We start from the raw sequence: 24,902 nt of genomic DNA on the forward strand, positions 1-24,902 counted from the left end.
ACTTAATTAAATAATTAATGGACTTGAAAGTAAAATTTTAAAGTTGCTTTTTTACTTTTGCTAAGATTCTTAATTTGAAGTTTTGAATATTGAGTTTAAGGTTAATAAGTGAGTTAAACATCAGGTAGTGAGCTAAAATGTCTCGATGCATGCTCAATCCATCCAGGTAAGGAAATCCCAAAAAGTTGATTGTGTTCATGAACACAATCAACTTTTGGTACTTTAACGCACATGAAACAGGCTGGACTCTTACGCAGCTTTCAGTCACATTTCTGCATAACTGTTTAAAAAATATGCTGTGAGAAAATGCGGCACATCCAAAAGAATGACCTGTTGCATGAAAGGTTGCCCCCACCCCCCCTCTCCCTTTGTTGTTTTTCTGTGTTGTCCTGATTGCCTGTGGAAGATGGAGAATTTATGGGAAAAACTGGCTCTGAGCGCTGGCTGTCAGGCAGCATGTATAAACAAATCTAACTCTAATCACTCATCTCATTGGCTTGTAGTCTCTTAGGTCCTACTCCTGACCTTTTTAGTACACTAAACCCATGGCTAACCTTAATCATCTTTAACGTAATCATCCTCAAACACTAAAAGAAAAACCATGCACAAAAGAATCCTGCAAAAAGTCTGAGTGGAATCGAATCGCTGAGTCGAACCCCTCTCCCTGGTCGACATCTGCGCTCTAATTCCTTCTGCTTTATGTACTGATCTCAATTGTCGTCATCAGCGAGAAACTACAAGTGTTTGATTTCCCAAACAAGCTCTCAGCTAATTATGGAAACCTTCCAAAAAAAGCGCTGATGAGCTTAGTGCAGTTTGACTCTTGGCACTTCTGTTCAAGCAGCTTGGATTATTTATTTATTTATTTGTTTTTCTATCATCTCAGTGAAATCGGTGCAATGAGCCGTGCGTTCCTCCTGTGCAGACACACCTACGCATTTGGTGTGTTTGCTTCAGGACACGATACATCTGGCAGTACAAGGTGATTTAAAAAAAGGTGAAATGAGACACCAGCTCGAATTACTGAGGAATGAATGAAGTCGGCTTTGCAAGAATTACTTTCTAATTCATCATGATTGTCTGACATAGCTGGTGGATCATTTCTAATGGGGTGTCTGCAAAGGAAGCAGTTCGCTGATCACAAATTCGGAGAAAGTCGGAGAGATTCAATGATGACGGGTAAAAAAACAAAGTGGGCATTCCCCCGAGTTAAACTTTTCTCACTTTCAAGGCGACATGTGACAGAGTTGTGAAAATTCGAGGCATCGAGGCAGCTAGAGCCTGCAATATCAAACATCAGCTGTATTCTTTGTTCTCATTGGTTGACACTTCAATCACTTGCTTTGGAGTTGAGAGAGGTTTATCTCAGGACCGGTCCACTCTTCATTCCCGAGCCTTTTTACACCCGTCGCTTGTCCCTTGAGCTTCAGAGCAAAGCGTGGCGAGTTAATCGTTCCCCGTATGGATGCCTTTTTGAACATCTCTCAACTCTGAGGCCAGTGACTGAAGCGGCCATCAATGAGAGCAAAGGATACAGTTGATTCACAGAGGGTTACCTAGGCAACTGGAGCCTGGAATGTCCTCTAGCGGGCTGGATCACTGACATAGGAAATCACTTCCTGTGCCGACGCCCCTCGGTGTTGCTCAATACTTTACTACGCAAAAACTTTAGGCACTTGACTAAATCTGCGTCCACGCAGCATCACTTTGTCGCTAACGGATGGTTTCTAGGAGACGTTTCAGGCTCCGGTTGCCTAGGTAACCCAGTAACATATTTAATACCAGGTTATGTCAATCCTGTGCTCTTATCAGGAGCTTCTTCAATTGCTCGCCTCGATATTTTCAGGTCATGAGACAACTTTTTTTCACTCGAAATCGCCGAATGTAATAAACACTTTATGGTTTCTAAACATTAAGTTTAATAAAGAGAATTTCTGCTTCTTCATGTAAGCCCATCTACTGCCTTGACACTTTTACAAAGCTGGCTTTTTCTCATCTTATATGTAGCTCAACCATGAACTGCCTGACAACTTTAGGGCTGATTTTTCACATTATGCCTTCTGTATGCTTTCGGTGCCGTTATGGATCTATTGATTGCTCTTTGACACCCTCTGCCGCGCTGTCACTCTTGCCAGCACCAAGATAGAAAAGGAAAAGAAGGAGCATGCGAGACAGCATGGGATGATTAGGACGGAAATCAGCGGGGCAGAAATCGCTGAAGAGATGGAGAAAGAGAGAAGATTCTTCCAGCTGCAGATGTGTGAGGTTAGTTGGAGCGATTATCAAGAGACGGGTTTCATTTGGTTACCAGTGTTTTAAATATATATAACATGAATTAATGAAACATTAAAATTGTATGAAATCCTGTACTCAGCATAGTGTTTATCAAGTAAATAACAGGCAGTGGTGGGTTGAGAAAACGGGGCAGTTTCTGTCAAAGTAACGGTAAAAACTGAATACTGCGCAGCCTGATGGAATACAAAAATCACATTACATGTAAGCATGTTTATGTGCTGAATGCCTTTTTTGATGTTTCATTTTAATGAAGCCTTGCTTGAAAAATTACGTTTTTGCCCTTTTGAAGTGTCTGGGTATGAGATGAAAGGGATGTATACATTTGAGATGGTCCATGAGTATTTGAAGTCGCAGACTTCAGAGTTGCTTTTCCATCTGTGTGAACCTGGACTGACCCCTCTTCCTGGATCTGGATTCAATCTGTTTACAGTATCTCCTCAAAGTCAATGAGATCAAGATCAAGAAGGGGGTGGATCTGCTGCAGAACCTCATCAAGTATTTCCACGCACAGTGCAAGTAAGACGTGCATATTATATACGTCGAATTTATTTTACATCGTAGGCCACGTACATACTACTTTGATGCTAAGTGGACCTGACACATTGTGTAAAATTACAGAAAAGTTCTGGTGGTTCATCATCATCCAGACAGTCTTGTAATTATAACATAAAAAGATTATGTTATCATATAGAAAACTTTTGTCCTTTCTGTAAATTCACTGTTAAAAAAAACAAACACGTGCATTTATGTAGCAGATGGTGAAAAAAGTTTGTTATTTAATTGTTTATCTAGTTGATGAGGCTCCTTTTATCTAAATAAAAGGCTGTAAAACCTAGGAAAATGTGGTTAAACGTTCAAGATCTGTGCACTCCTTTACATTCTCAAAAGCCATCTAGCGGGCCGAATAGGAGTCTTTACCAGGCCCATTCTGGCCCCTAGGCCCTATGTTTGACACCCCTGATACACGTGGTTAAATTGAGTATATGTGAAAAGCATATTTTTACTGTCTAATAGTAAAGATTTAGTTTGAGGTATGCATACACAGTTGATGTTATTTTTAATGTATTATATCAACAATATATTTAGGATTTAGGCAAATCCAGTGCCCCGATCCACTGTCACTGCAAAGAAAAACTTACTCACGTATACTGTAAATCTGTTTTGTGGCACTGGGATAAATTTGTGTGCTTCGTCATTCAGTTTCTTTCAGGACGGTCTAAAAGCTGTGGACAACCTCAAACCTTCCATAGAGAAGCTGGCCACAGATCTGCACACGGTCAGAGCCGTTTCAATCCAGCCTGTTTTTTCCACTCTTAAACTTTCCTTCATGACTTAGACATGACTTGTGTCTGTACAGATAAAGCAGGTGCAGGACGAGGAGAGGAAGCAGCTGGCTCAGTTACGAGACGTCCTCAAGTCGGCGTTACAGGTGGAGCAGAAGGAGGTAACACCCACAACAGAAACGAAACGATCAAATGCTTTATGATGTACTGGATAAGCTCAAATCTGCTTATTAAACTTCAGCTTCTCTCAGTGATGACATTAAGTTGGGACTCACGCACACACTAATGTATATACGGCTCCATTACTAATCTATCCCTCTGGGTTGGGATCTAAACTATAATTGAAAAGAAGCACATCTTTTTTTCTTTTCTTACATCTGTCTTGTTTCTTGCATGTGCTATTAGTCGTTTACTTCTCTACCCAAATGAACTGAGGTAGACTGCTCATCAGCTAGATGCTCAGTGAACTGTTAAATATGCTGCAAAGCGCAGCAGCTTCAGGTCTAATCTGAAGATTGTTTTCTTCTCTCCTCTGCCGCCGCTGCCTTTTGTGAAACAAGTCCAGAAGAGTAAGTGGATTTGTGGAAAAAAAGAAAAGCTATAGCATCTCGTGTTCCCTGTGGTGATGTCGTTGCTTCCAGTGCTCGATGTTTTCGATGTAGTCGTTCAGTGAGAAAAGTTTGAGGTGGGGCTGTCATCTTTTTTTTTTTTTGTGTGTCTGCTGATATCGGCACACATCAAGCCGCTCCACCACTCAGAAGTCGTCCTCTCTGTTTCCCGTAGTGTTTCCACAAAAAAGGAATATGCAAAAAAAAAAAAAAAAGTCTGGGTCCTCTTTCATGGTAGCTGATGTATTTAAATGAAGCCTATTCAGGCTGCATGTGTTAAAACAGCAAGAATTGCTAATGAGATTAAAATGCTAATGACACAATTTGGCCAGCTGCTGCTGCAGACTCTGACTTCAAAGGTGTACAAGCTCTTATTTTCTCCCTTCCCTTTATTTGCACAAAATCACTCAGGCTGAGAGGAGCAATCTTAACATAATTGATATTTGCTTTAAAATCCTCCGCGGAGCAGGAGACCCAGAAGCGCAGTGTAATCCAGAGCAATTTTGCGCTTGTGCAGCTCCCCCTCGACTTCATATTGTTTTTTGCTAATTCGGTGTGTAGCTCCTGCCTTCCGCACCTCATTTGCTGAAATGACAGCTCTGCTTTGTCGCCTGTGTTTTTGCTGTTTTTTCCTCAGGATTCACAGGTGCGTCAGAGCACCACCTACAGCCTGCACCAGCCGCAGGGCAACAAGGAGCACGGCACCGAGCGCAGCGGGTACCTTCACAAGAAAAGTGATGGGTATGTTTAGAAAAGGGCGTTCAAAAGATCAGATGAGTCACTACACAACAAACTATTTCTTCAGTGAAGAACGCAGAGAAGGCTGTGGCGTTTAGAGGCCTCATTATTCCTCCACCTCTGTCTCTCTCGTGTTGGTGGGTTACTAATGAGTGTTTGTCAGCAAGATTGTGCAAAAATTACCTGCACAGTTTCATGCAGCGGCTTGGTGGAGCGATGGCACACGTGCAGTAAAAGAGCTTGCAAAATAAAAGATGTGTGGTTTGCTTTGTTTAAAACGAGCAGTCTGCAGATCATCTTGAATGCTGAAAATGTCCATAACAAGTAGTCAATGGTTACTTTGGCGATCCTGCTAGATGACATTAATTTGTCAAAACTGATTCAGATCATTTTGGCTTTTAATTCTTTTTATTGTTTTATTGTAGACATGCTCACCCCTGTGTGTCATAACTAATGCATGTGAATGCTAGTGGTAATGTGATAATGATAAATATTTCATAGGCTTTACCGATTCACTGCACGGGTGTACGCGCGACATACTAATCGCTGCCGTCTCTGCGTCGCAGGTTGAGGAAAGTGTGGCAGAAGAGGAAGTGTACGGCGAAGAACGGATTCCTCACCATCTCACACGGCACAGTAAGCAAACACTGGAAAGAAACACAAGACGACATCTTTTCTTCTGAAAACACACATAAACCTTTCAGTTTGTCTGCAAGCCTCATCATTGCTGCTTGTCTTCATATACATTGCAGTGAAAAAGCACAAAAGTGAATTTTTAGCATTTTTCACACACTTTTAACACACTTCAGTGTGTTCAGTGTTTTTTTAAAGTTTTTAAATGATCATTTTTATTTATTTAAGGGGAAATCTATCCAAAAGAAGGGGAAAAAGTGATTGCCCCCTTTGTTAAATTATGATTTTATTTTATTTTATTTATTTTTTTGAATAGTCCATCTCTGATTGAGGTTATTAGGTTTAGAGGACAATGACTTTTTCACACAGGGGGAGGTGAGTTTGGATAACTTTTTTCCCCCTTTAATTGAATTAAATTATCATTTAAAAAACTGCATTTTATATTCAGCCGGCTGATTTTAAATTGCTTTGATGATCTGAAATATGTAAGTGTGACAAATAGGCAAAAACTGAACTGCACATTTACATTTTCCACAGATCAAAGGACAAAGTGTGCAAGTTAACACTCCTCGGAGTTTCAGTTCACTCGGCTCATTCCCATTAAAGATTCGGTCAACCCCTCTCGCTGACACGGTTCATCTCTCACAGAGCTGCTTATCAGATGTTCTGTTTGGCTCCAGCAACAGTCAGATACACTTAAACCAACACTCCTGCTCACTTGTTCTCTCATTTTTCTCCTTCTCCCCCTTTCCGTTCTTTCCCTCCCTCCATCTGTCTCTCTTTCATAGGCTAACCGGCCACCAGCTAAACTCAACCTGCTCACCTGCCAGGTGAAACACAATCCTGAAGAGAAGCGGAGTTTTGACCTCATATCACGTACGTTCAGCCTCTTCTCTTTGCTTTCTGCCGCCTGTGTTCTCCAGTGTGTTGTTGTAACCCAAATGCCTCTGTTTAATTGGCTTCGAGCAGCAGCTGGCCGAGATTTGTTATGTAGCTGAGCAGATTTCAATTATTTCCCATGCAGCAGAAAACAGAGATGATTAAGAGACAATATTAACACGTCTGACGCATCTGAATCCAGCGTGTAGACTAGACTCAAATACCAAAGAGCAGAATGATGGTCGAATAATTGCTTTCATGGCTGAGAGAGATTGAAAGGCTACAATGTTGCTTTCTTTTGTTTGTTTCTGGCGAACAAATATTCAAATAACACTTGCTTGGAAGTCTGGTCATAAAGAGATGGCAGGAAAGGAGGATGGAGAGAGGGATGATCTGTGTGATGATCATGTGACAAACATGGCAGTTTGTGGCTATTTAAATGAAGACTAAACTTCAGGCTTTAGGGATATAACACAGTTTAAGTTTCCTTTCATTTAGTTGTATAAAAAACTCCCATGTGAAGATGGAAACAGTCGTACTTTATGTTTTTGTTTTGCAGCGCGCCCTCAGTCTGACCTTTCACTTGAGCACTTTAATGCCCTCTGGAGAGAATCACTCAAAGCTTTTTACTGCATATCTGCAGCTCTTTGACTGATCTTCTTCTTCTTCTTCAGTTTTTTTCTCCCGCTCATCTTTTCTATTCCATCATTTGTTTCCTTTTTTTTGTTTATAGATGACAGAACGTATCACTTTCAGGCCGAGGACGACCAGGACTGTCAGATGTAAGTGCTTTTCCCTTCCTTCCTCTTGTGTGTGGGTGCGCCTGTTTATCACCTCCAATGCTTTCCACACACTTCCTCCCTGACACACACTCAGTCACTTTACCTCCCACCTCATGCCCATTAACTGCCCTTTTACTCCAATCTGAACCCCCCGTGTCTGCCTTAGCTGCGCCTGTTTTTACCCACTTTCCCCCCCTTCTCCTCCCCGTGCTTCTCCTTTTGTCATTTTTCCTCTTTTCATCTGCCCGACTCACGTCTCCCGTGATCCTTTACTCTGTCCCTCCTGCAGCTGGATCTCGGTGCTACAGAACAGTAAGGAGGAGGCGTTAAATCAAGCTTTTAAAGGGGACCATCATGTCGGCGAGAACAACATCGTGCAGGAGCTGACCAAGGCGATACTGGGGGAAGTCAAGCGGATGATAGGAAATGATGTTTGCTGTGACTGCGGAGCCCCGAGTGAGTGGCACAGTTGGACGGGGGAAACCCTCAGATGCCTTAATAAAGTTCAATTTAAGCCTAAACAAATGGAAAACTAACTATGTTTTGAATCTTACATGATCATTATGTGATATCCCACAATTTAGATTATGCTAAACTCTTATACAAGCAGCTTTTTAAGACCAGAAACGACTAAGTATGCCTTTTTTTCCATTTAAATACAAGGTTTACATGCTTTTCATGTTTTGTTTTGTTTTTATAATTGAAAGCATAGTGATGCCAGCTCATTTACTTTCATAAATGGACCAGATTGGGTTGAATAACAGGCGTTGAGAACTCAGGATTTCCTGGGATTTTCCTCCAGTAACTTGTTTATGTGTTCGTGTACTAAGAGATGATTTATGGGAAAAACACGATTGCGTAACTGCTGTTGTGTAGACCTCAAATTGTAGTAATTCAGAAACCATAACGATCTCAAATTTTAGTAGGCTGGCGTGCGCACATAGTTGGTGCGTCTCCAGTCATGAGGATCTTCCGATTTCTTCAATTCCTTAAACATCATTCGGATTAAAGATTTTTAAGTCTTTACATTTAGCTTCAAATATTACTCTTATATAATTTCAGGTGTTTTTTTTTTCTGTCTTGCTTACAGCTGGGATCTTAGTAAATGCATATACAGTGGACCCTAAGAGTATTGTTCCAAATAGAGCCGCACCGAGTGCATTTTACACAGCACAGCAGCCGATAACTTCATTAATTATTTAAATCTCCTGACACAGGGGACTGGATCAAATCAGAAATCTCCACAGTTCTGCAGTCACGATCAGATTTTCTGGAAAAAGCAACACTGACTTTAACATCCTTCCGCTTGTATCCTCGATTCCTAAAGGCAGCGGACACTTAGAAGCCTGCCTGGAGGCAGATCAGACATGTGCACAATGCTTTGGCAAAGTGTTTGCTGTAATTTAATGTAGTATACAGTACTTACGGGGAGCAGGTAGTGTAATTCAGGCACACCAGTGGTATAAATTCCTCGTATTGAAAACTCTTAGAGTGGTTCCCCTGAGGAAATATTCTGCCACAACCTTGAAATTAGTTTTGTGAAATCCCCCAAACCCATGAAATACCCCCACCACAGATCTGTACTTTATTATAGTATGTACGTACGGCAGGCACATATACCTACACATGCACAGAGTAAGCAGTGCAGCTCGGTCACTTTCCTGTGACACTGTGCAGTGTGTGTGTTTGTGTGTGTGTGTGTGTGTGTGTGTGTGTGTGTTAGTAAAAGGCTTTTCAGGCAGCCATTATATTTCCAGAGGATTTCCACAAGGACACATCAAAGTTGGCTCACAGGCTGCTGAAGTGACTTCTGCTTCAGTGCTTTTCACCCACATACACTCCTCTCTCATGTCACTCATGCATTGTTTATGTCCCTTTTTCTCCATTTTCTTTACAATGACCTTTCCTTTTTTACCCCTTAACAGACCCGACATGGCTATCCACCAACCTGGGCATCCTCACCTGCATTGAATGCTCAGGGATACACAGGGAGCTGGGAGTCCACTACTCGCGGATCCAGTCCCTCACACTGGATGTACTCAGCACCTCAGAGCTCTTGGTAAATCACTGCCCATCTTCTTGTTCCTCTTTTTCTTATCCAGAGCTCTCTGGAATATTTTAAGCAGGATAAGCTTGGAAAATGAAACAAGAAGGGGAAAAAATAGAGGGAGATTTTAAGGACAGGTGGACAGTAAATAAAGATTGGGTGAAAATGAGAAGCCTTACAGTGCCTTTTGCGTCTTCCTCTTTAAAAGACCTCTGGAAGTCTGCACACTCAGAATAGTTGAGATTTTGTTTGGCTTTTCTAATCACCGTTTGGTGTAGTGATTTACTGCCTAAGGGACGGTCGGGATTAAATGCTTCCAGCCATCATTGCTTTCCCTGGTGTTAAGACGCCAGTCATGTTGGCCACAGTCAGACGGGGCGTTGTGGAGTCTGTGAGGCTCCACACTTGGAGCTCAGGGTGTCTCCTGCCTCCCGGTGGGGGCGTGATTGGAGCTGATGACTTTTGAGTTAATCGATGTGGCTCAGAAAATGACACATAACTAGTTTTAATTACTCTGTGTGTGTGTGTGTTCCACAGCTGGCCAAGAATGTGGGGAATGTAGGCTTTAATGAAATCATGGAGGCTTGTTTAAGCGCTGAAAACGTGGTGAAACCCAACCCGGCCAGTGACATGTAAGTCACCCCCTCACACTCCATTCTTCCTCCATCACCTCACCTCCATAGCTCTTCTGCTGCTCCCGTCTCCTCACTGATCTCAGTTTACACTCTGCACATCGATTTGCGATCCTTTTATGTGACCCTTTAACACATTTTAGGTAACAAGTTTGACATGTTTTTATTGATTATCTCTTCTGTTTTAAAAAAAAAAAAAAAAAAGTAAGAAAAGAATCTGAAATCTGATCAACTTTTTATCATAATCTCAAAAGCTGTTTTTGATCCTCAGAGTGAGAACAATTAAGGCGACTTCTGAAAGAACAGTTTAATGCATTATTGAAACCTGGAAAGGTAGTCTTGAGGGAAGAAGTGTGATTGGGGGAAGAAAATCTTGAATGATTCTAACTTTTGATTGGATGGTCGTAGATCGCTAAACATTAGCAGAATTCATGGCTCTTGTTAATGATAGTGAAAATAAGAGCATTTCCACATGCACGGTGCAAAGAGGACTCAAGGGTTTGGGGCTAAGCAGCTGGATAGCCTTAAGAAAACCACTTGCCAGTGAGACTAATCGGAGAAAAGGGTTTCAGTGTGAGATTCAGCTCTGGAGCAATAGAAAAAGGTTGCGTGATCTGATTACTCCAGATTTAGCCTGTTCCAGAGTGATGGGTACATTGAGGTAAGAAGAGATGAAGATATGGTCATGCACCCTTTATGCCTGGCGTCCACCCTACAAGGGCCAGAGTGATGATCTGGGGTCACTTCAGCTGCTAGAGCTGATAAGTTCCAGGTTCAGCAAGATTAAAAAAATGAAGACAGCAGATTAGTTTTTCCATCAATGGATTTTTTTCTTCCCTGATGGCACGGGCATATTCCAAGATGACATGCTAGGAGCATCTGTGTCCTCGTGTTCTCCCCCAGGCAGGCGAGGAAAGACTTCATCACAGCCAAATACACGGAGAAACGTTTCGCCAAGAAGAAGTGTCCGGATGCGATGTCGCGGCTTCACACGCTGTGCGACGCAGTGAAGGCCCGAGACATCTTCTCCCTCATCCAAGTCTACGCTGAGGGGGTGGACCTCATGGAGCCCATTCCTCTGGCCAACGGGCATGTCAGTGCACAACATATGTTAACATTTTCCTGCGTACCGTTTCTCCTCCTATTTATAATAATCTGTGGCATTATTATTGCTCTCTATCTCCTTCCGTGAACCTGAAATCCACCACACGTTCCAGAGATTTCATGCAAATGCTTGATCGTTTTATTTCAGGAACAAGGAGAGACGGCTCTTCATCTAGCGGTGAGGCTGGTGGACAGAACGTCCCTTCACATCGTCGACTTCCTCACTCAGAACAGGTAAACGCAGCACTGAAGGCAACCAGAAATCAATATGCTGAGATGGTCTGCCGGACCATCATAGAAAGACAAAAAGCTTATTTTCAGTCCTGCTGGTTTCTTGACATCCACTTTTTTTCTGTTAACTCTCTTTTCTCTATGGACAGAAACTATTTGCATAATAATAACAATGATGCATTAAAAACAACAATAGAGCTTTGTTTTGCTGTGGTTTGCGTGCTAAAAACACAATCTTACAGAAAGTGTTTGTATTGGCAAAACTACTCCCTGGTCTTATGGAGCACTGAGGCAGGACAGAAGCAAGCTGGATTTTATATCCTCTGTGTTGGGATTTAAAGTTTTTCCCCTCTTTGTTTCTCTTCCCTGGAAGTTTAAATTTGGATAAGCAGACAGCCAAAGGCAGCACAGCGCTGCACTACTGCTGCCTGACTGACAACAGTGAATGTCTGAAGCTGCTGCTGCGGGGGAAAGCCTCCATAGAGATTGGTAAGGAAAAACACCAGAAACAAACAGCACAGCCGCAGTGCATCAACAGTCCATTGTTCTTTTTCTGCAGCAGCTAACAAAGTGCAAGGACTGAAATATTGTAATTACAGTTTTGAGGTAATTGTGCTTTGGGTGTTTCCATGTCCATCTATTTCTCTCCCTGTACATTTAGTCCTTCACATTTTTCTGACAGCGTGAGACACCGGTCATTTTAATCAGGAATCACAAGCACAAAAAAACCCAATTTTGCAGATTAAACTTGATCACAGTACAATTTAAATTGCACATTAATGCACTGTGCAAAAGTCTGAAGCCCCCCCTCATTTCTTGATATTTGGATTTCAAGCAGTTATACTTTCTTATAGTTGTAATATTAACTGGTTTAAGCACTAGCTCTCCAAAGCTTTCTAAAATTGTCAAAAAGGGCCTTTTAGGACAATTTTCTATCATTTTCAATCCACTCCTTGTACTTGATCATTTTCAGAGTATTATTTTTTTGTGTGTTAAGCCACTTAACACTGACTTCTGAATCATTCGAGCTTTAAAAAAAAAAAAAGCACCTAACTTAAGGGATGAACCATTTTTTCTGCCTACATATAACATACGACTTGGCAAAGAATTGATTTTAGGTCTGAAGTGGTGTCAAGAAGCCATTCTTAAGGAAGGGAAACTGAGAGAAAAGGCTGAGGTGTGCTGTATTATGCAAGAACTGGACTAAAGAATCAATGACAACAGATCTTATATAGTAATGAAATGATAAAATCATCAGTTTGTGTGGAGGAGACCATGAGGGGCACAGTGAGTGTAAAACATGGCGTCATGCTTTGTGATCTGGTCAGAACTGAATATAGAAAAGTCACATTTTGACCTTGCGTGCAATACCATAGGAAAAACTTCTAATCAGCATGGCAATGTTCTTATTGCTGCACCTATTTACTAGTAAAATATAAAGAAATGAGGGGTGGCTCAAGACTTTTGCACATTATATAGAGGCCACTGCAATGGAATTTCTTCATAACAGTGTGCTTAATACATGAAAGCTGCTGGTATTTCTAAAGTTGCTTTTGAGTGAGACTTTTGAGTCCAGGAGTTTGTTTTCTCTGGTGGCCTATCTTCATCTCACACTTGGTTCCCAGAAAACAAGCCGTGGCAACTTTTTCTCACAGCACTTATCTTTCTGCTCTGCTCTGAAATCAAACAAAACAGCCAGATAACAAATGAATGGAGACGGAGCACAGAGAGACACCAGAGAGATGCTCGGTGTGGGAAACGGTTTAATTATACATTTGTCTTGTCACAGTGACAGGAAAGGGAGAAAATGGGCCGTGTGTTTGTGCTCATGTGGCTTGTGAGTACAACGGTGATTATATGCGTCTGTTGTTTTGCCTTCTAGCTAATGAGGCCGGGGAGACACCGCTGGATATCGCTCGAAGGCTCAAACACCTACAGTGTGAGGAGCTGGTGAGCTTACTATGTTTAGACTTGGCTTAATCCTGCAAGCACATCGTCGCTTCGTGAAATGTAAGAGCTGTCAGTCATTTGCGTTTCCGTACGTATGTGTTTACAGCTGAACCAAGCACTGGCAGGAAAATTCAACGCCCACGTCCACGTCGAGTATGAATGGTGCCTGCAGCACGAAGACCTGGATGAGAGCGACGAGGATCTGGATGAGAAGGTGAGGGATGCTTTTGTGAATAGTAATAGTTCCTTTTTCTTTTTTTTTTTTTTTTTTAAGATTTCAAGACAAAAAAGAGTTTTAAAAAAGTGATAAAGAGACAAACAAACAAACAAACATGAAAGGGATGAAAACGACTAACGCTTGAGAGAGAGATCAAATCAGCTTTGTAGTGAGGCTGCTGTGAAAAACAACCTGAAGAGCTCTGAATTTCTGCAAGAGGTTTATTTTATTTTGTTTCCACTAAGTACAATCTCCTTAAATTAAACACTAAACTCCTTATTTCCTTTGTGCTTTTTAATGCGCTTTGTCATTCTTGCTGCCTGAAATGATTGAATGTGATTGGATTTTGGACAAGTTTAATTATTGATAGTTAAACATGTTGTTTTCAAGGCTGAATTTTAACACAGGAGCCTTATATATATCTAGGAGGAGAAATGGTGCATTTTAATGCAGGAGTTAACCTGCCTCAAGTGGCCATTCGAGGAACTGCAGTTTTGGCGCTGGCTTGATTTTTCAAACCCTGAAAGTTGCCACTTAGATTTGATTGGACCTGAGTTCATTATTGAAAACTCATCAGATAATTGAAACTGGTTCAATTTTTTGGGGGGGAATAACCATGTTTTAATTTTATTTTTGTTGTGTTTTTGCCTTTGTTGAAGTGTTGTAGCCAAATGAGAAATCTCCTAAATACTAAAATAATCATTCAAACTAATGCTAGAAGATTAGTGAGAAGCTTTATTAAAAGGCAAAGACAAAGTCCCATGACTGGGACATTGCTGCCTGCGCAGAGCGTGCAGGAGTCACATGACAGCCATACTTCACTATGAATGCTCACGTGCACCTATGTCACGTAATGTCAATAAAAAGTTCATGATTGTGGTGCATGTGTAAAGTGCATGGTACCTAGGTTAATCATATATGATGTGCTCCTGTCTCACATTGTGTAACTGTAATGCTCACATCCTCACGTGCATGCCTCCCCTCCAGCCGAGCCCCCATCGGAGAGACGAGCGACCGGTCAGCTGTTACACCCCGAGCAGTAACTCCCACCACGTACAGTCCGGCCTCGGCTCCGCCGGCCGTGAAGCTAAGGACAAGCAGCGCCTCTTCATGCCCAACCTGGTCAACAACGAGACTTACGGCACCATAGTCAACACAAACCCCCCTCAGCCCACCACCAACTCTGCTCCACCTCTGCCCCCGAGGAACCTGGGTAAGCTCAGACAGGAGAAATAAAGGCGACTGTAGGTAGAAACCACTGTGAGCGAAACACACCGGCAGGCATTTAATAAATCTGTTACAGTTTATATGAATGGAAAAAAGATGATCTCATTCTCCAGATAACACAGATAACCTCACTTCTTCTGAAGCTGGCCTCTTTGCCTGCCTATAAGGAAGTGATATGAATAAAAAAATCAATAAATAAAATCTAGTGACTTGCCACAGTCGGCCTATAATACCATTAGTGTCTGTTTGGAGTGCTGCCAACAGAGCAGAGGACGAACAGCCAGCTGTGTCGCCCCCCTCACGTCCCCGCAGCTCCCAGCCTCGGCATTCATTGCCCTCATTAACCGTCGCTCTCAATTACACTGAAATGGAAACGACTTGACTTTATTAGTGGACGCTGGTTCTGGCAAACAGCCCTGCTCTCTCTTAGTCTCCCTTCTTTTTCATTTTAATAACCCCCATCTCCTTTTTCCCCATCTCGTCTCCAGTCCAGTTGTCCGGCCCGGGAGGCTCAGCGTCCAGCACCTGGAAGCCCAGTCCTTTAGACCTGACTGGCCGACAGAGGTCGTCCTCAGACCCCCCTAACATGCATCCTCCGCCGCCGCCCATGAGGCTCACTTCCACTGGAGGTATGGCCCCAGTTTTGTGCACGCTTAAATGCTGCCTTTAAGGCATAGAAACTCGTTCTCAGTCTTGACCAGAGCTACAGTGAAGTGATTTAATAAGACGTAGTGGACATTTTATAGATGCGTTTGGATCGCAGCTCTTCTCAGCGTCTAATAAAACATTTTACTGGAAGAAAGCTGTTAAATGTTTCATTTACATAATCGACACATGCACTTAGCTCACCTTCAGTTTTCTTTTCTTTCCACATGCATATGTCAAAGGTTCTTCTGACCTTAATTTATCAGTTGATCTATTTAAAACCAGACTTCCTGACTCGTCACAACATCAGCTTAGTCACATTTTTCTTCACACTGTAAACAAATGAGCTAAAGCAAAGGATTGCTGTGTTCCAGCTCTGGGTCTTCCTACTGCGATGAAGATGGACTCCATGAGCAAGTCGGGTCAGGGGCCACTGGGGTCCCGGGCGGTGCCACCTAAATCTCCCGCAGGGTAAGAACGTAAAGGTGCATTTATTTATGCACAGCAAAGTTTTAGATTTCCTTAAAAGGCGTAAAAGGCGTGTCGACATGTACTAGAGCTTTCTGAGCTACACAAAAATATTCATGCATTCACACATACACAGGAAGATTGTGCACTGCGGTCGTGTGTCTTGTTTTGGCTGCTTGTTTTGTGGCGTTTCTTTCCAAGTGGATAGAGACGCTTCTTTTGCTTCTAGGCTAAGCTCCACATCAAGCCAGACAAGTAATAACTTTCCTCCACAGTCGTCCTTTTGTCCTTTTTTTTTCCTTTTTCCTTCCCACAGGCCTCATAGTGTTGTGATAAATTTCTGACAGCCCTTTGAGCTTCCTCAAGAGCTCTTTTCTCCATCTTGGTACGACTATCACTCTCTTCTTTTTTCTTTTTTTTGTTCTTCTATTTTTTTATTTCCAGAAATGATAAAAGCTTCAGCAGAGGGCCCCTAAATCGAACAGAATCTAAAGAAAGAGCATGTGAGTAACATTGTGTGTGAGTTGTTTGAGTATTCGCTCAGATCCTGTTTCTCCTCTGGAAACATGGAAAGTTTTGTTGTCACCGTGATATAATTTCCTTTTCATTCCAGCTAAGGAACTGCCAGGATGCCCTCAGAACTCCATAGGTCAGTCTCTGCCTCCAGCCCCCATGCCGAGGAAAGCATACCCAGTGAGTCCTGGATTTTTATTTTTTTCAATCCCCCCCCTTTAATTATCATCCAGATTTTACTTTGCATATTCATTCAGTTTGCAGTACAGACTCATCTGCAGCTTATTTCCTAATTCATGGCTTACTGCCTTTGTAGAGCTGTGTAAGTCCCCTCCCTATTGTTTCAGTGATTCTAGTGCTTGCTTGTAAATTCCCCTTCTGCAGCCTGACTCCATAATTTGGCCTTATTCTGCATGTGAGAGTGCTACTGCTGGCATTTTGTGTTTCATGTAAGCACATTTTAAGCGTTTTAATATTGCAAAGCGATTTGAAATTGACTAGAAAAACCAGAAAAGAGTGCACGTCTTTCATTTGCATGGTCTGTACACTAATCCCCCTCGCTGGCTTCTAGTTGTTGGTATTTGCCAGTCCAATCCCATGCAGTGCCGCGATGATTCACAAACCTCATCTTCTCGTCAACTTTGCCTTAGTTTGCTATTTAAAAAGTAAAATCCCACAGATTAACGCAAATGCCCTTGAAATCCTGTGTGTGTGTCTGTGCTTGTTCCCGTGTCCCAGAAGCAGAGGCCAAAGCGAGTGAAAGCCATGTACAACTGTGTAGCCGACAACCCCGATGAGCTGACCTTCTCCGAGGGCGAGGTGATCGTGGTGGACGGAGAGGAGGACCAGGAGTGGTGGGTCAGTATCTGTCACGTTGAAGACTCGGTGTGCAAGTTCTTTTGTGCGTCTTGGATGTTTGCACTGTTTTCAGATTTGAGATATTAAACATTCTTTGATGGATGTCGGCGTTCTTTGTAACTTTGATAAACCATGAGCTCATTCCCTCCTCCTCTTTTTCCGAATGCTGCTGCTTCTGCTTCCTCTGTGGAGCCCCTTGTGTGAACGCTGACCAGCTGCAACTTGTTTTCTGTGAGCCACCCCTGCAGATATGACCGTATTTAGTCAGTCTCACTTTGTGTCCCTCCATGGATCCAGAGTTTCCCCCCGAGGACCCCGTTGCCATGCTTCCTCTCTGTCCTATGTCCAGCTACATTATCACTCTTTTTGTGTCTGAGATATCAAATAACAGCACAGAGCTGCGGCTGCACAAACGAGTCTATCATACACTATAAAGTCTGTTTCCTATGAAAATATTCTAGAAAACCGGCATAATGAGGAAAGAATGCTTTACAGTGTTTAAAACATGACTTTTATCTCTGATGTAGTTCCTTTGATAAGCTTTGATCAGCATTTGATGTTGTTACTTGCCATGTTTCATTTAACTTTATCGGAGCAGAAACATGTCCTAGCTTTTTACTTTCAGGTATAGACGACCTTTAAAATGTCTTTAATGGAGATAATAGGTACTGTCTTCTTTATCCTCAAGGTAATTTAAAAGGGGAAAGTCTTTTACGTGTAAAGCTCTCATGTTTGTTGTGACGTAGCCTTTTATTACTCTTTGCAGATTTAGATGGTGTTTCTGTTGATTCAGTTTTGTTTGACAAAATCCCGATTGATTTACGTGGATACATGCTCATTTTTCATATAGCTGAAGATGTATTTTTTTGGATTCTGAGCCAAACACAGAAAATATAGAAGTATATCAACTAAATCCAAGCACTTTGGAGCCTCTAAAGCCTGCTGTATATCCTGATGATACTTGCACACATGACAAATGCTCGTTTCCCTCTCTGTGAGCACTGAGGGACTGTATTTGTGCATTTTCACACTTTTAGCTCAGTATACTTGTGTCAAGCATTATAATATACACCAATAAAAGCCAATGAAGTATGTAAGTAGTAGTTTTGGGATTTAAAATCTCAAAACTGAATCACATGGGTTGAAATCACAAATATTGGAAAAGTCTTCCCCACCTGTTTTTAACTACTCTGTCATTTTCTGTGGTGTTTGGTACTGTCGTAGACTGTATGTTAAAGATGGGCGTAGCTTCCTGCTCTAAAAAAGTGAAGCCAATGCTGAAGTGCCTGAAAGCTGCATTATTTTATAACGGCCAGCAGGAGGCAGCACTGCTTATTGCCGAAACAGGTGCAAAAACAAACCCTGTTGCTCATTTGATTTGATTTCTAACCTCAGTAAACGCTTCAAGTCTTATTGCATACAGCTCAGTCAGATCCAGGTGTTTGTCCAAACGCTCAGCCTGAGGCTACACAACTTTAGTCAGCCAGTAGGTGACTTCCCCGTGGCTATGTCCATCTTTTAGATGAAGTCTGTGCATACTTTAGTTGACTCAAATAATTTAAGCATTTCTACCCAAACAGACTAAACCCCTCTGTTTTCTTGTCATGGCTGCCTCATATCGTCCTCCGACCTCACGTCTCATCTGTCTTTGCTCTTCGCAGCTGGGCCACATCGAAGGCGAGCCAATGAGAAGAGGCGCCTTCCCCGTTACGTTTGTGCACTTCATCGCCGACTGAAATCCGGGACTCGGGAAGTATCACACGTCCCACTATCACCGACAAAACATCCACCATCGCCCCAGTGTTTGCAGTCGACGTCATCGGCACCATCGTCACCATCTCCGCTGGCGTCTTGAGCGAGCTCGTTCAAGCGTCACTGCTGCTCCAGCGAGTCTGGGTGTCACAGGGGACTCATCGGACTCTGTGGTTTTAATGCTTGCAGTTAAAAAAGAAAAACAAAACAAAACAAAGATGATTGTAGTGAATGTCCTCTCGCAATAAATGCACTTTTCTTGTCTTTTCCCTTGTTGACATGTATGTACAGGATTCCTCTCATCCATTTTCTCCATTATACAGACAGCACTGAGAAGATCACAGCGTTGTGTTTTAACTTACTAACAGCTGTCAACGTGAACTTAGTCCCCATGCTTACATTCCATATCTGTGCATGAGCAATTCTGAAATGCCTGCTTTTAGGTGCAGCTTTCCACATATGTAGTAGCCCTCCCGTGTGGAGGTTTTTCTAATGGTGCTAAGTTAACCTTAAAATATGCTGGAAGTTGCACCCAAGGGAGCCTTTCCCTGACCCAATTTCAGTGACGGACTGGCAATCGAGAACGGGGATGCTGCATGTTAAAATAGCCTCCAGCCCATCACACCTGGGAGAGTCCACTTTCCCGAGCCGGCATAGAGTAATAGGAACATGCATCCTCTGCAAGGCTTTTCCCCCACACATGCACACTGTCTGCACCAATTTAAGCTGCGGGGCAGGGGGTCATATTCAAAAGCAACACTCCAGTTATTCCTCCTCCTCCTCTTCTTCCTCGTGATGCAGTGCTGACTGGAGCTGCAACAGGCAGTAATTACCTTTATGCCGAGTCCTGACACCTCAGGCCATCTCTGCCTGTCATCTGCCTTATTAGAGGAATAGAAGCGTGTGCTTGTATGTGCGAGTGCATGTTTTGTCTGTACGGAAATAAGCTGCAAACGAAAGCGTATTCAAATAACAGGGAGCAAAAAAAATGAGAGCGTGGGAATGAGATGAAAAGCGGGAGTAAGCTCTGTGACTTTTGTTGCTTCCTCGAGTCTTTTTCTTCACAGATGAGCTAAATAAAGAGAGAGGGAACACCCTTCCTGCAGCTTAAGCCTCATATAGTACTTTTAAGACAAGTTTATCTAATGCATTGTGAAATAAATATTAAACATAGTGTAATTAACTTCATTTTAGTTGCAGAGCAACTTTCTCTCTGTTCATATTGTTGATATTTAGGCATTTAACCTGAAATCGGAGCCTTTCGTGGATTTGTGAATGGCGAGAGGGTGGTAGCTGATGCGCACTCTCTCCACAGTGTTGATTATTAACTCACTGGATTGTTAAATCTGTTTGTGTAAATAGAGCAGGTTTTGTTTGTGGATATTTAAATGTAAAATATTGAAAATAAGAGGAGGAAAAAATAAAAAAGCAGGTTAACCCGGGCAGTAAATGTCTTTTAATGCACTGTGGTGATGAGCAGTCACACAACCTCAGCTGGGCCTGTGTGTGTGCTGTAAACATGAATACAGATACTAATGTGTGCACGCACACACACAAACACTATTCAAATCATTCTCATTAACAGTCTGTGAATCACTGCATTGACTCCTAACTCTGTTGTGCAAGTAAATCGGAGAAAAACAAACAAACTGGAACAATAAAATCTGAAATAGTGCAAGGCGTCGGTGTGTTTCTTCTTCAGAGTTTGTGATCCAGCAGCAAGTGTTTTTTTTCTTCCATTACCATATTTCGTGACCTGCATTTTAAAAACAATCTTGTCAAGCTAAGAGTTAAATGATGTCTCATGAGCTCCCTCTGCTGGTAAACGTACTCAAGAAAAGGAAAACGCTCCTCTGCTGTACCTGATCCACGTCTTTATTTTCCTTCTTCACACACATTTTCAACTGGACCAAAGTATTATTTCACAAGGTGAAGTCAAGTTAGTACCACAACTGTAAACAAGTCCCACAAAATCTTACATGTGTCGCTACCAGCCTGTTAAAATTTACTTTTTCCCAGCTAATCACACTTTTGGTACCAAGAGTTAAAAAAAAAAAAAAAAAAAAAAATTTAAGATAAGCTCAAGTAAATCTTTAAAAATGAATAAATCCCACAAATTAAGATCAATGTGTCCAAAAATAACTAAAGCAACCACTATTATACCAATACTGCTGTTAGAAAACAAAACACTCACAGGGTTTCAAAACCTGAAGAGGGATTTGAGTGATTTCCTCTTGAAGCCAGCTGTCACATCTGTGTACCGAGCAGTTAATCCGATGATTGTCTTCCGTGAATTAGCATATGCCAGCAAAGTTTTAGCACTATGTAGTACCATTGCGTACATTAAATACACTTAACGTTACACTTATAAAAGCTCTGCGTTGTGTCCCAAAGCTATATTTAATGCAACAGTTTGCCTCCTTACTACACCTTCTTTTAATATTTATTGTGAGAAGGCAAAAAAAAAAAAAAAAAAAAAAATTCCAGGGAAGTGACTCAGAAAAATTCACCACAGTTCTGTTTTAACTGGATGGATTACAGGAAGGGGAACAACAGCTAGCTCACGCCAGACTTTTCCATCAATAACAAAGATTACGCACCATCAGATCTGCCCTTTAGATGACCTCTCAGAAGGGTAAGAAAGCAAAGGTGCAACATTTTTGCCAATAACAATGCTGGTTGTCTAACTGTTGCTGGTTTTGCAGATGTTTCGCTCTCATCCCAACTCTCACTCGGAGCCTCTGGACTTGTCTGATGTCAGAACGCAGTCGAAGGAGGCCGACAACACTTTGCAGATGGACTGCGCCTGCTCCTGTTCAGACAGACAGCAGATGTCACGCATCAGGGAAAGGAAACGCACAGTGACCGTGTAAAAAACCTCCCATTTCGTACTTACTGAGCTGCTGCACTGGTACACCCAGATGCTGCACTCTTCTTGCTCTGTGTCAGTGGTTTTCAGAGCCAGCAGGTTCTTCCCCGCGCCTAGGCCGTCATCGTAGCACAGCATACGCACGATCAGGTAGAGAGGATGGCGATGCAGCACATTCTGAGAGTGTAGAACATAAACACATAGTAGGGGTCTTTTTCAATTTGTTAACTCAGTTTCCAAAAATGATTTGCAAATCATTTGTGTGCCATGTTTAATTTAAGTTAAATTACGTTAAAATTAAACTGTTAAATCAAATCACATCAAAGGTTGGAAGTGTGAAATTTCACTGCACATTCACAGAATTCACGCTCACTTTGAATTTGATGCCAGCAACATTTTTCAGTGCATTGAGGGCAGGAGCATGTTTACCACCCTGTTGCATCACCTCTTCTTTTTAAAATTCAGGTAACCGAGGAGCTCAGTTGTTGTAGTTTAGACACCAAAATGTTCCTCCGTTCTTGGGATACTCTTCGAAATGACTGTGTACCACCTTTCTATTCCTTTACTACTCACACACTGGTCCAGCGACGCCACCTTGACGCCGTACTTGGATACTACGAGAACCATCTCCTCATCTCCGGGAACAAATGGCAGCTTTCCATCTTGCTATGAGAAGAGGAAGCAAAATTTGCAGTACCTTCTCTGTTTTATATCAGAATAATTACAGCATGTTTCCAAGGAGAAAGGTTAAAGTTAAAATGTGCCCAGATCTTTCTCCAGCTTCTTACCTGAGCAGCATCAATGTAGTTGATGAGGTCCAGCGGTTCCTGGAGGGTCTTGCTCATGTCAAACTTTAACTTCTCAATGGCACCCACATATTTCACCCGAAACTCAGCGCATGTCTCAGATGTGTTGTTCCCTATAGACAAAAAACAACAACAACAAAAAAAACACCAGTTAGAAAATTAAACTGCGAGGCTGCTTCAAAATTTTAACAGGAAGTCAAGCTGACCTGAGCTTTTGGTGGAGTCCGTGTCAAGGCTGGCAACAGTACTCGATCTGGAGAGTCCTCCCAAGCTGGAGTCCACAGACTGCAGTGAGACAGAAACATCAGACAGCGCCGCCTTAATGAAACGCAAAGACACACGTGTCTGCATGCTTGTGTTGTTAACCACCTTGCTCTTTGTGCTGATCTCACTGCTTTGCGAGCTGCTGCTGCTGTGGCGCTTTTTGCCTTTCCGGAACATCCTTCACCATGACGACCGCATCCAGCCCTCCAGACCCACTGACCTGGATCATCACAGGGCTCAGAGTTAAACGCGCAGCATGGCTGCCTTCTCAGGTGTTAATGGAGCCCATAAATAATTAAATGCAGGACACAGGAGCATATACGGTTTGAATAATTGATACCTAGTTTGTTCCTCTTTCTTATAAGAGAAGAAGAAAAATAAAGATGATCCCACACTGCTTAAATGACACTGGGGGTCTGGGCTCTGGGGAGGCCAATCCATGACTGATAGTGTTCTACTGTGCGTTTCTCTACCCTGGTATACTTTTACTGCATTGGTAGTGTTTTTGGGATTACTGTCATTCTGGAAAATAAAGGCGTTGCCAATCAGGCCCTTTCCCGATGGCACTGCCCAGTGGATTAAAATCTGATGGTACTTTTCTGTGTTCATAATTCCATCAATTTTGAAAAGGTCCCCAACAGCACTGGCTGAAAAGCAGCCCAAACCATGAGAGAGTAGTGTGTTTTACAGATGGCTGCACACATTCACCATTGGACCGTTCTCCTCTCCTCCTTTATACATGCTGATGACATTCTGAACCACTAATGGCAATTTAAAGAAAGAAAAGATTCATGGGTGTGTGTTTAGTGGCTTCATTGAAAGTAAAATATTAAGAAATGAGGGCTGGCTCAAAACAACTGCTAAATATCTTTCATGAAATTCATGAGATTTCTTGGATATTTATATAATTTGTATTACTTTGGCAAGTACATGTTTCCAGTTGGTTTCTTTTTAAAAAAAATAAAAATAAAAATTGGGCTTTATTTTTATTCTAGCGAACTAAAATCCTTTCCCTCAGTCTTCTAGACCAGTTTTAGTTAAACTATAATAACCTTGAGTCATCCACACAAAAAGACATCCTAATTAAAATAACAACATCCACAAGTGAAAGGTGAGATATTTGTTCGAGTAGTTTCTTCATGTAGGAAGGTGTACTTGTCCTGGGAACTCTGAAAGCAAAGTTAAACTAAGGCTAGAAAAGCTATATTCAGTCACCACCGCTGCTAAACCGCATTTCACTTTCAACTTGAGTTTAATCACGTCTGAGTCTGAAAATAACCCAGGACCAGAATACTCAGAATAACAGACGATATAACACTCAAACAAGAGCCTAAATTGATAATATCGATTATAAACACAAATTTGTGAGATTATTTGTACTTTTTAACATTATAGTATAGTATTACAGTACTATTTAACAACGCGTACAACCACCAAGTTAAAAACAGGAGCACCATTTAAACAGGAAACTACACCTGCTACTGTAACAGCCTCGTTTAGGTGCGGCTCGAACAGCGTGTCTGTAAACAGATGAAGCTAACGGAGTCCCAGGCTACAGACACCAAAGGTTAAGACGCCTATCACCCAAACTACGAGCTGCTCTGTGCTTGTAGTGCTGTAGCTACAAGAAAACCTGAGTGACTCAAACTTATCCTACTCACTCTTGGTCGCATTCATTTTAAAAGTTACAAGCCGAGGACTTCCTCGGAGGGGCATTGTAAAGAGAGTGAATTATCTAACGCTAACATGACTTGAAACATACCTGTTGTACCGAGGTGCTCTCAGTGTACCGTTTATCTGCTTTTCTTCCAATCCACTTTCTATTTATCCACAGTTTGACTCTTCGGCTTCCCTTTGAGCTTTGAAGCCTACACCCAACACCACTTAAAGGGGACGCAACGCAGAGGAAAAATAAACACATAAAAATCCTACGAATAATACGGATTATTGTGTCGATACATTGCTGAACTTAAAATAGATAATCCTAAATTGAGCTAATATATTTAACTGCCGTGCCTCTTTTTGCGTCGGGTTGTTTAATAAATGTTAGATCAAAGCTGGTAAAAGCCAACCGACGTCCGTCTCGGAACTTCTGTCACAC

The 24,902-nt window shown here is 42.1% G+C and overlaps 2 protein-coding genes across 5 annotated transcripts in view; one reads left to right on the plus strand and one right to left on the minus strand.

The window, feature by feature from the left end:
• The window catches only part of asap2a (ArfGAP with SH3 domain, ankyrin repeat and PH domain 2a), a 60,937-nt gene extending 40,554 nt beyond the window's left edge, over positions 1-20,383 (plus strand). For 2 of the 4 annotated variants that reach the window (XM_040041675.1, XM_040041678.1), the window contains exons 6-29: positions 2,136-2,265; positions 2,726-2,811; positions 3,496-3,571; positions 3,653-3,739; positions 4,139-4,147; positions 4,824-4,927; positions 5,491-5,560; positions 6,346-6,433; positions 7,170-7,218; positions 7,508-7,674; positions 9,144-9,277; positions 9,803-9,897; positions 10,801-10,990; positions 11,150-11,235; positions 11,606-11,721; positions 13,115-13,182; positions 13,289-13,396; positions 14,387-14,612; positions 15,115-15,255; positions 15,646-15,742; positions 16,184-16,242; positions 16,353-16,432; positions 16,991-17,110; positions 18,772-20,383. In XM_040041675.1, coding sequence (XP_039897609.1) covers positions 2,136-2,265; positions 2,726-2,811; positions 3,496-3,571; positions 3,653-3,739; positions 4,139-4,147; positions 4,824-4,927; positions 5,491-5,560; positions 6,346-6,433; positions 7,170-7,218; positions 7,508-7,674; positions 9,144-9,277; positions 9,803-9,897; positions 10,801-10,990; positions 11,150-11,235; positions 11,606-11,721; positions 13,115-13,182; positions 13,289-13,396; positions 14,387-14,612; positions 15,115-15,255; positions 15,646-15,742; positions 16,184-16,242; positions 16,353-16,432; positions 16,991-17,110; positions 18,772-18,846 — 2,461 coding nt within the window. In that variant the 3' untranslated portion in view covers positions 18,847-20,383. The remainder of the gene's footprint in view (positions 1-2,135; positions 2,266-2,725; positions 2,812-3,495; positions 3,572-3,652; positions 3,740-4,138; positions 4,148-4,823; positions 4,928-5,490; positions 5,561-6,345; positions 6,434-7,169; positions 7,219-7,507; positions 7,675-9,143; positions 9,278-9,802; positions 9,898-10,800; positions 10,991-11,149; positions 11,236-11,605; positions 11,722-13,114; positions 13,183-13,288; positions 13,397-14,386; positions 14,613-15,114; positions 15,256-15,645; positions 15,743-16,183; positions 16,243-16,352; positions 16,433-16,990; positions 17,111-18,771) is intronic. The other 2 variants (XM_040041676.1, XM_040041677.1) reach the window with 2 other exon arrangements.
• A 333-nt stretch (positions 20,384-20,716) lies between these two features.
• itgb1bp1 (integrin beta 1 binding protein 1) lies at positions 20,717-24,689 on the minus strand. The gene is made up of 7 exons (XM_040041682.1): positions 24,564-24,689; positions 22,907-23,021; positions 22,744-22,822; positions 22,520-22,650; positions 22,305-22,397; positions 21,759-21,908; positions 20,717-21,674 (listed from the first exon to the last, which is right to left on the minus strand). Exons 2-7 carry the CDS (start codon positions 22,976-22,978, stop codon positions 21,591-21,593), a joined length of 609 nt encoding a protein of 202 aa, XP_039897616.1. The 5' UTR covers positions 22,979-23,021; positions 24,564-24,689; the 3' UTR covers positions 20,717-21,590.
• Positions 24,690-24,902: the final 213 nt, after the last annotated feature.

This window comes from Simochromis diagramma, unplaced genomic scaffold (assembly GCF_900408965.1).
Source record: "Simochromis diagramma unplaced genomic scaffold, fSimDia1.1 OVJJ01000304.1, whole genome shotgun sequence".
Lineage (NCBI taxonomy): Eukaryota > Metazoa > Chordata > Actinopteri > Cichliformes > Cichlidae > Simochromis > Simochromis diagramma.

What these genes read in the sequence shown, in the direction of transcription:
- itgb1bp1 (XM_040041682.1), bottom strand. Translation starts at nt 22,978, where the DNA reads ATGTTCCGGAAAGGCAAAAAGCGCCACAGCAGCAGCAGCTCGCAAAGC. An exon ending in AGATCAGCACAAAGAGCAAG is followed by an intron (nt 22,823 to 22,906) that starts GTGGTTAACAAC and finishes GTCTCACTGCAG; the next exon opens with TCTGTGGACTCCAGCTTGGG. An exon ending in GGACTCCACCAAAAGCTCAG is followed by an intron (nt 22,651 to 22,743) that starts GTCAGCTTGACT and finishes TTTTGTCTATAG; the next exon opens with GGAACAACACATCTGAGACA.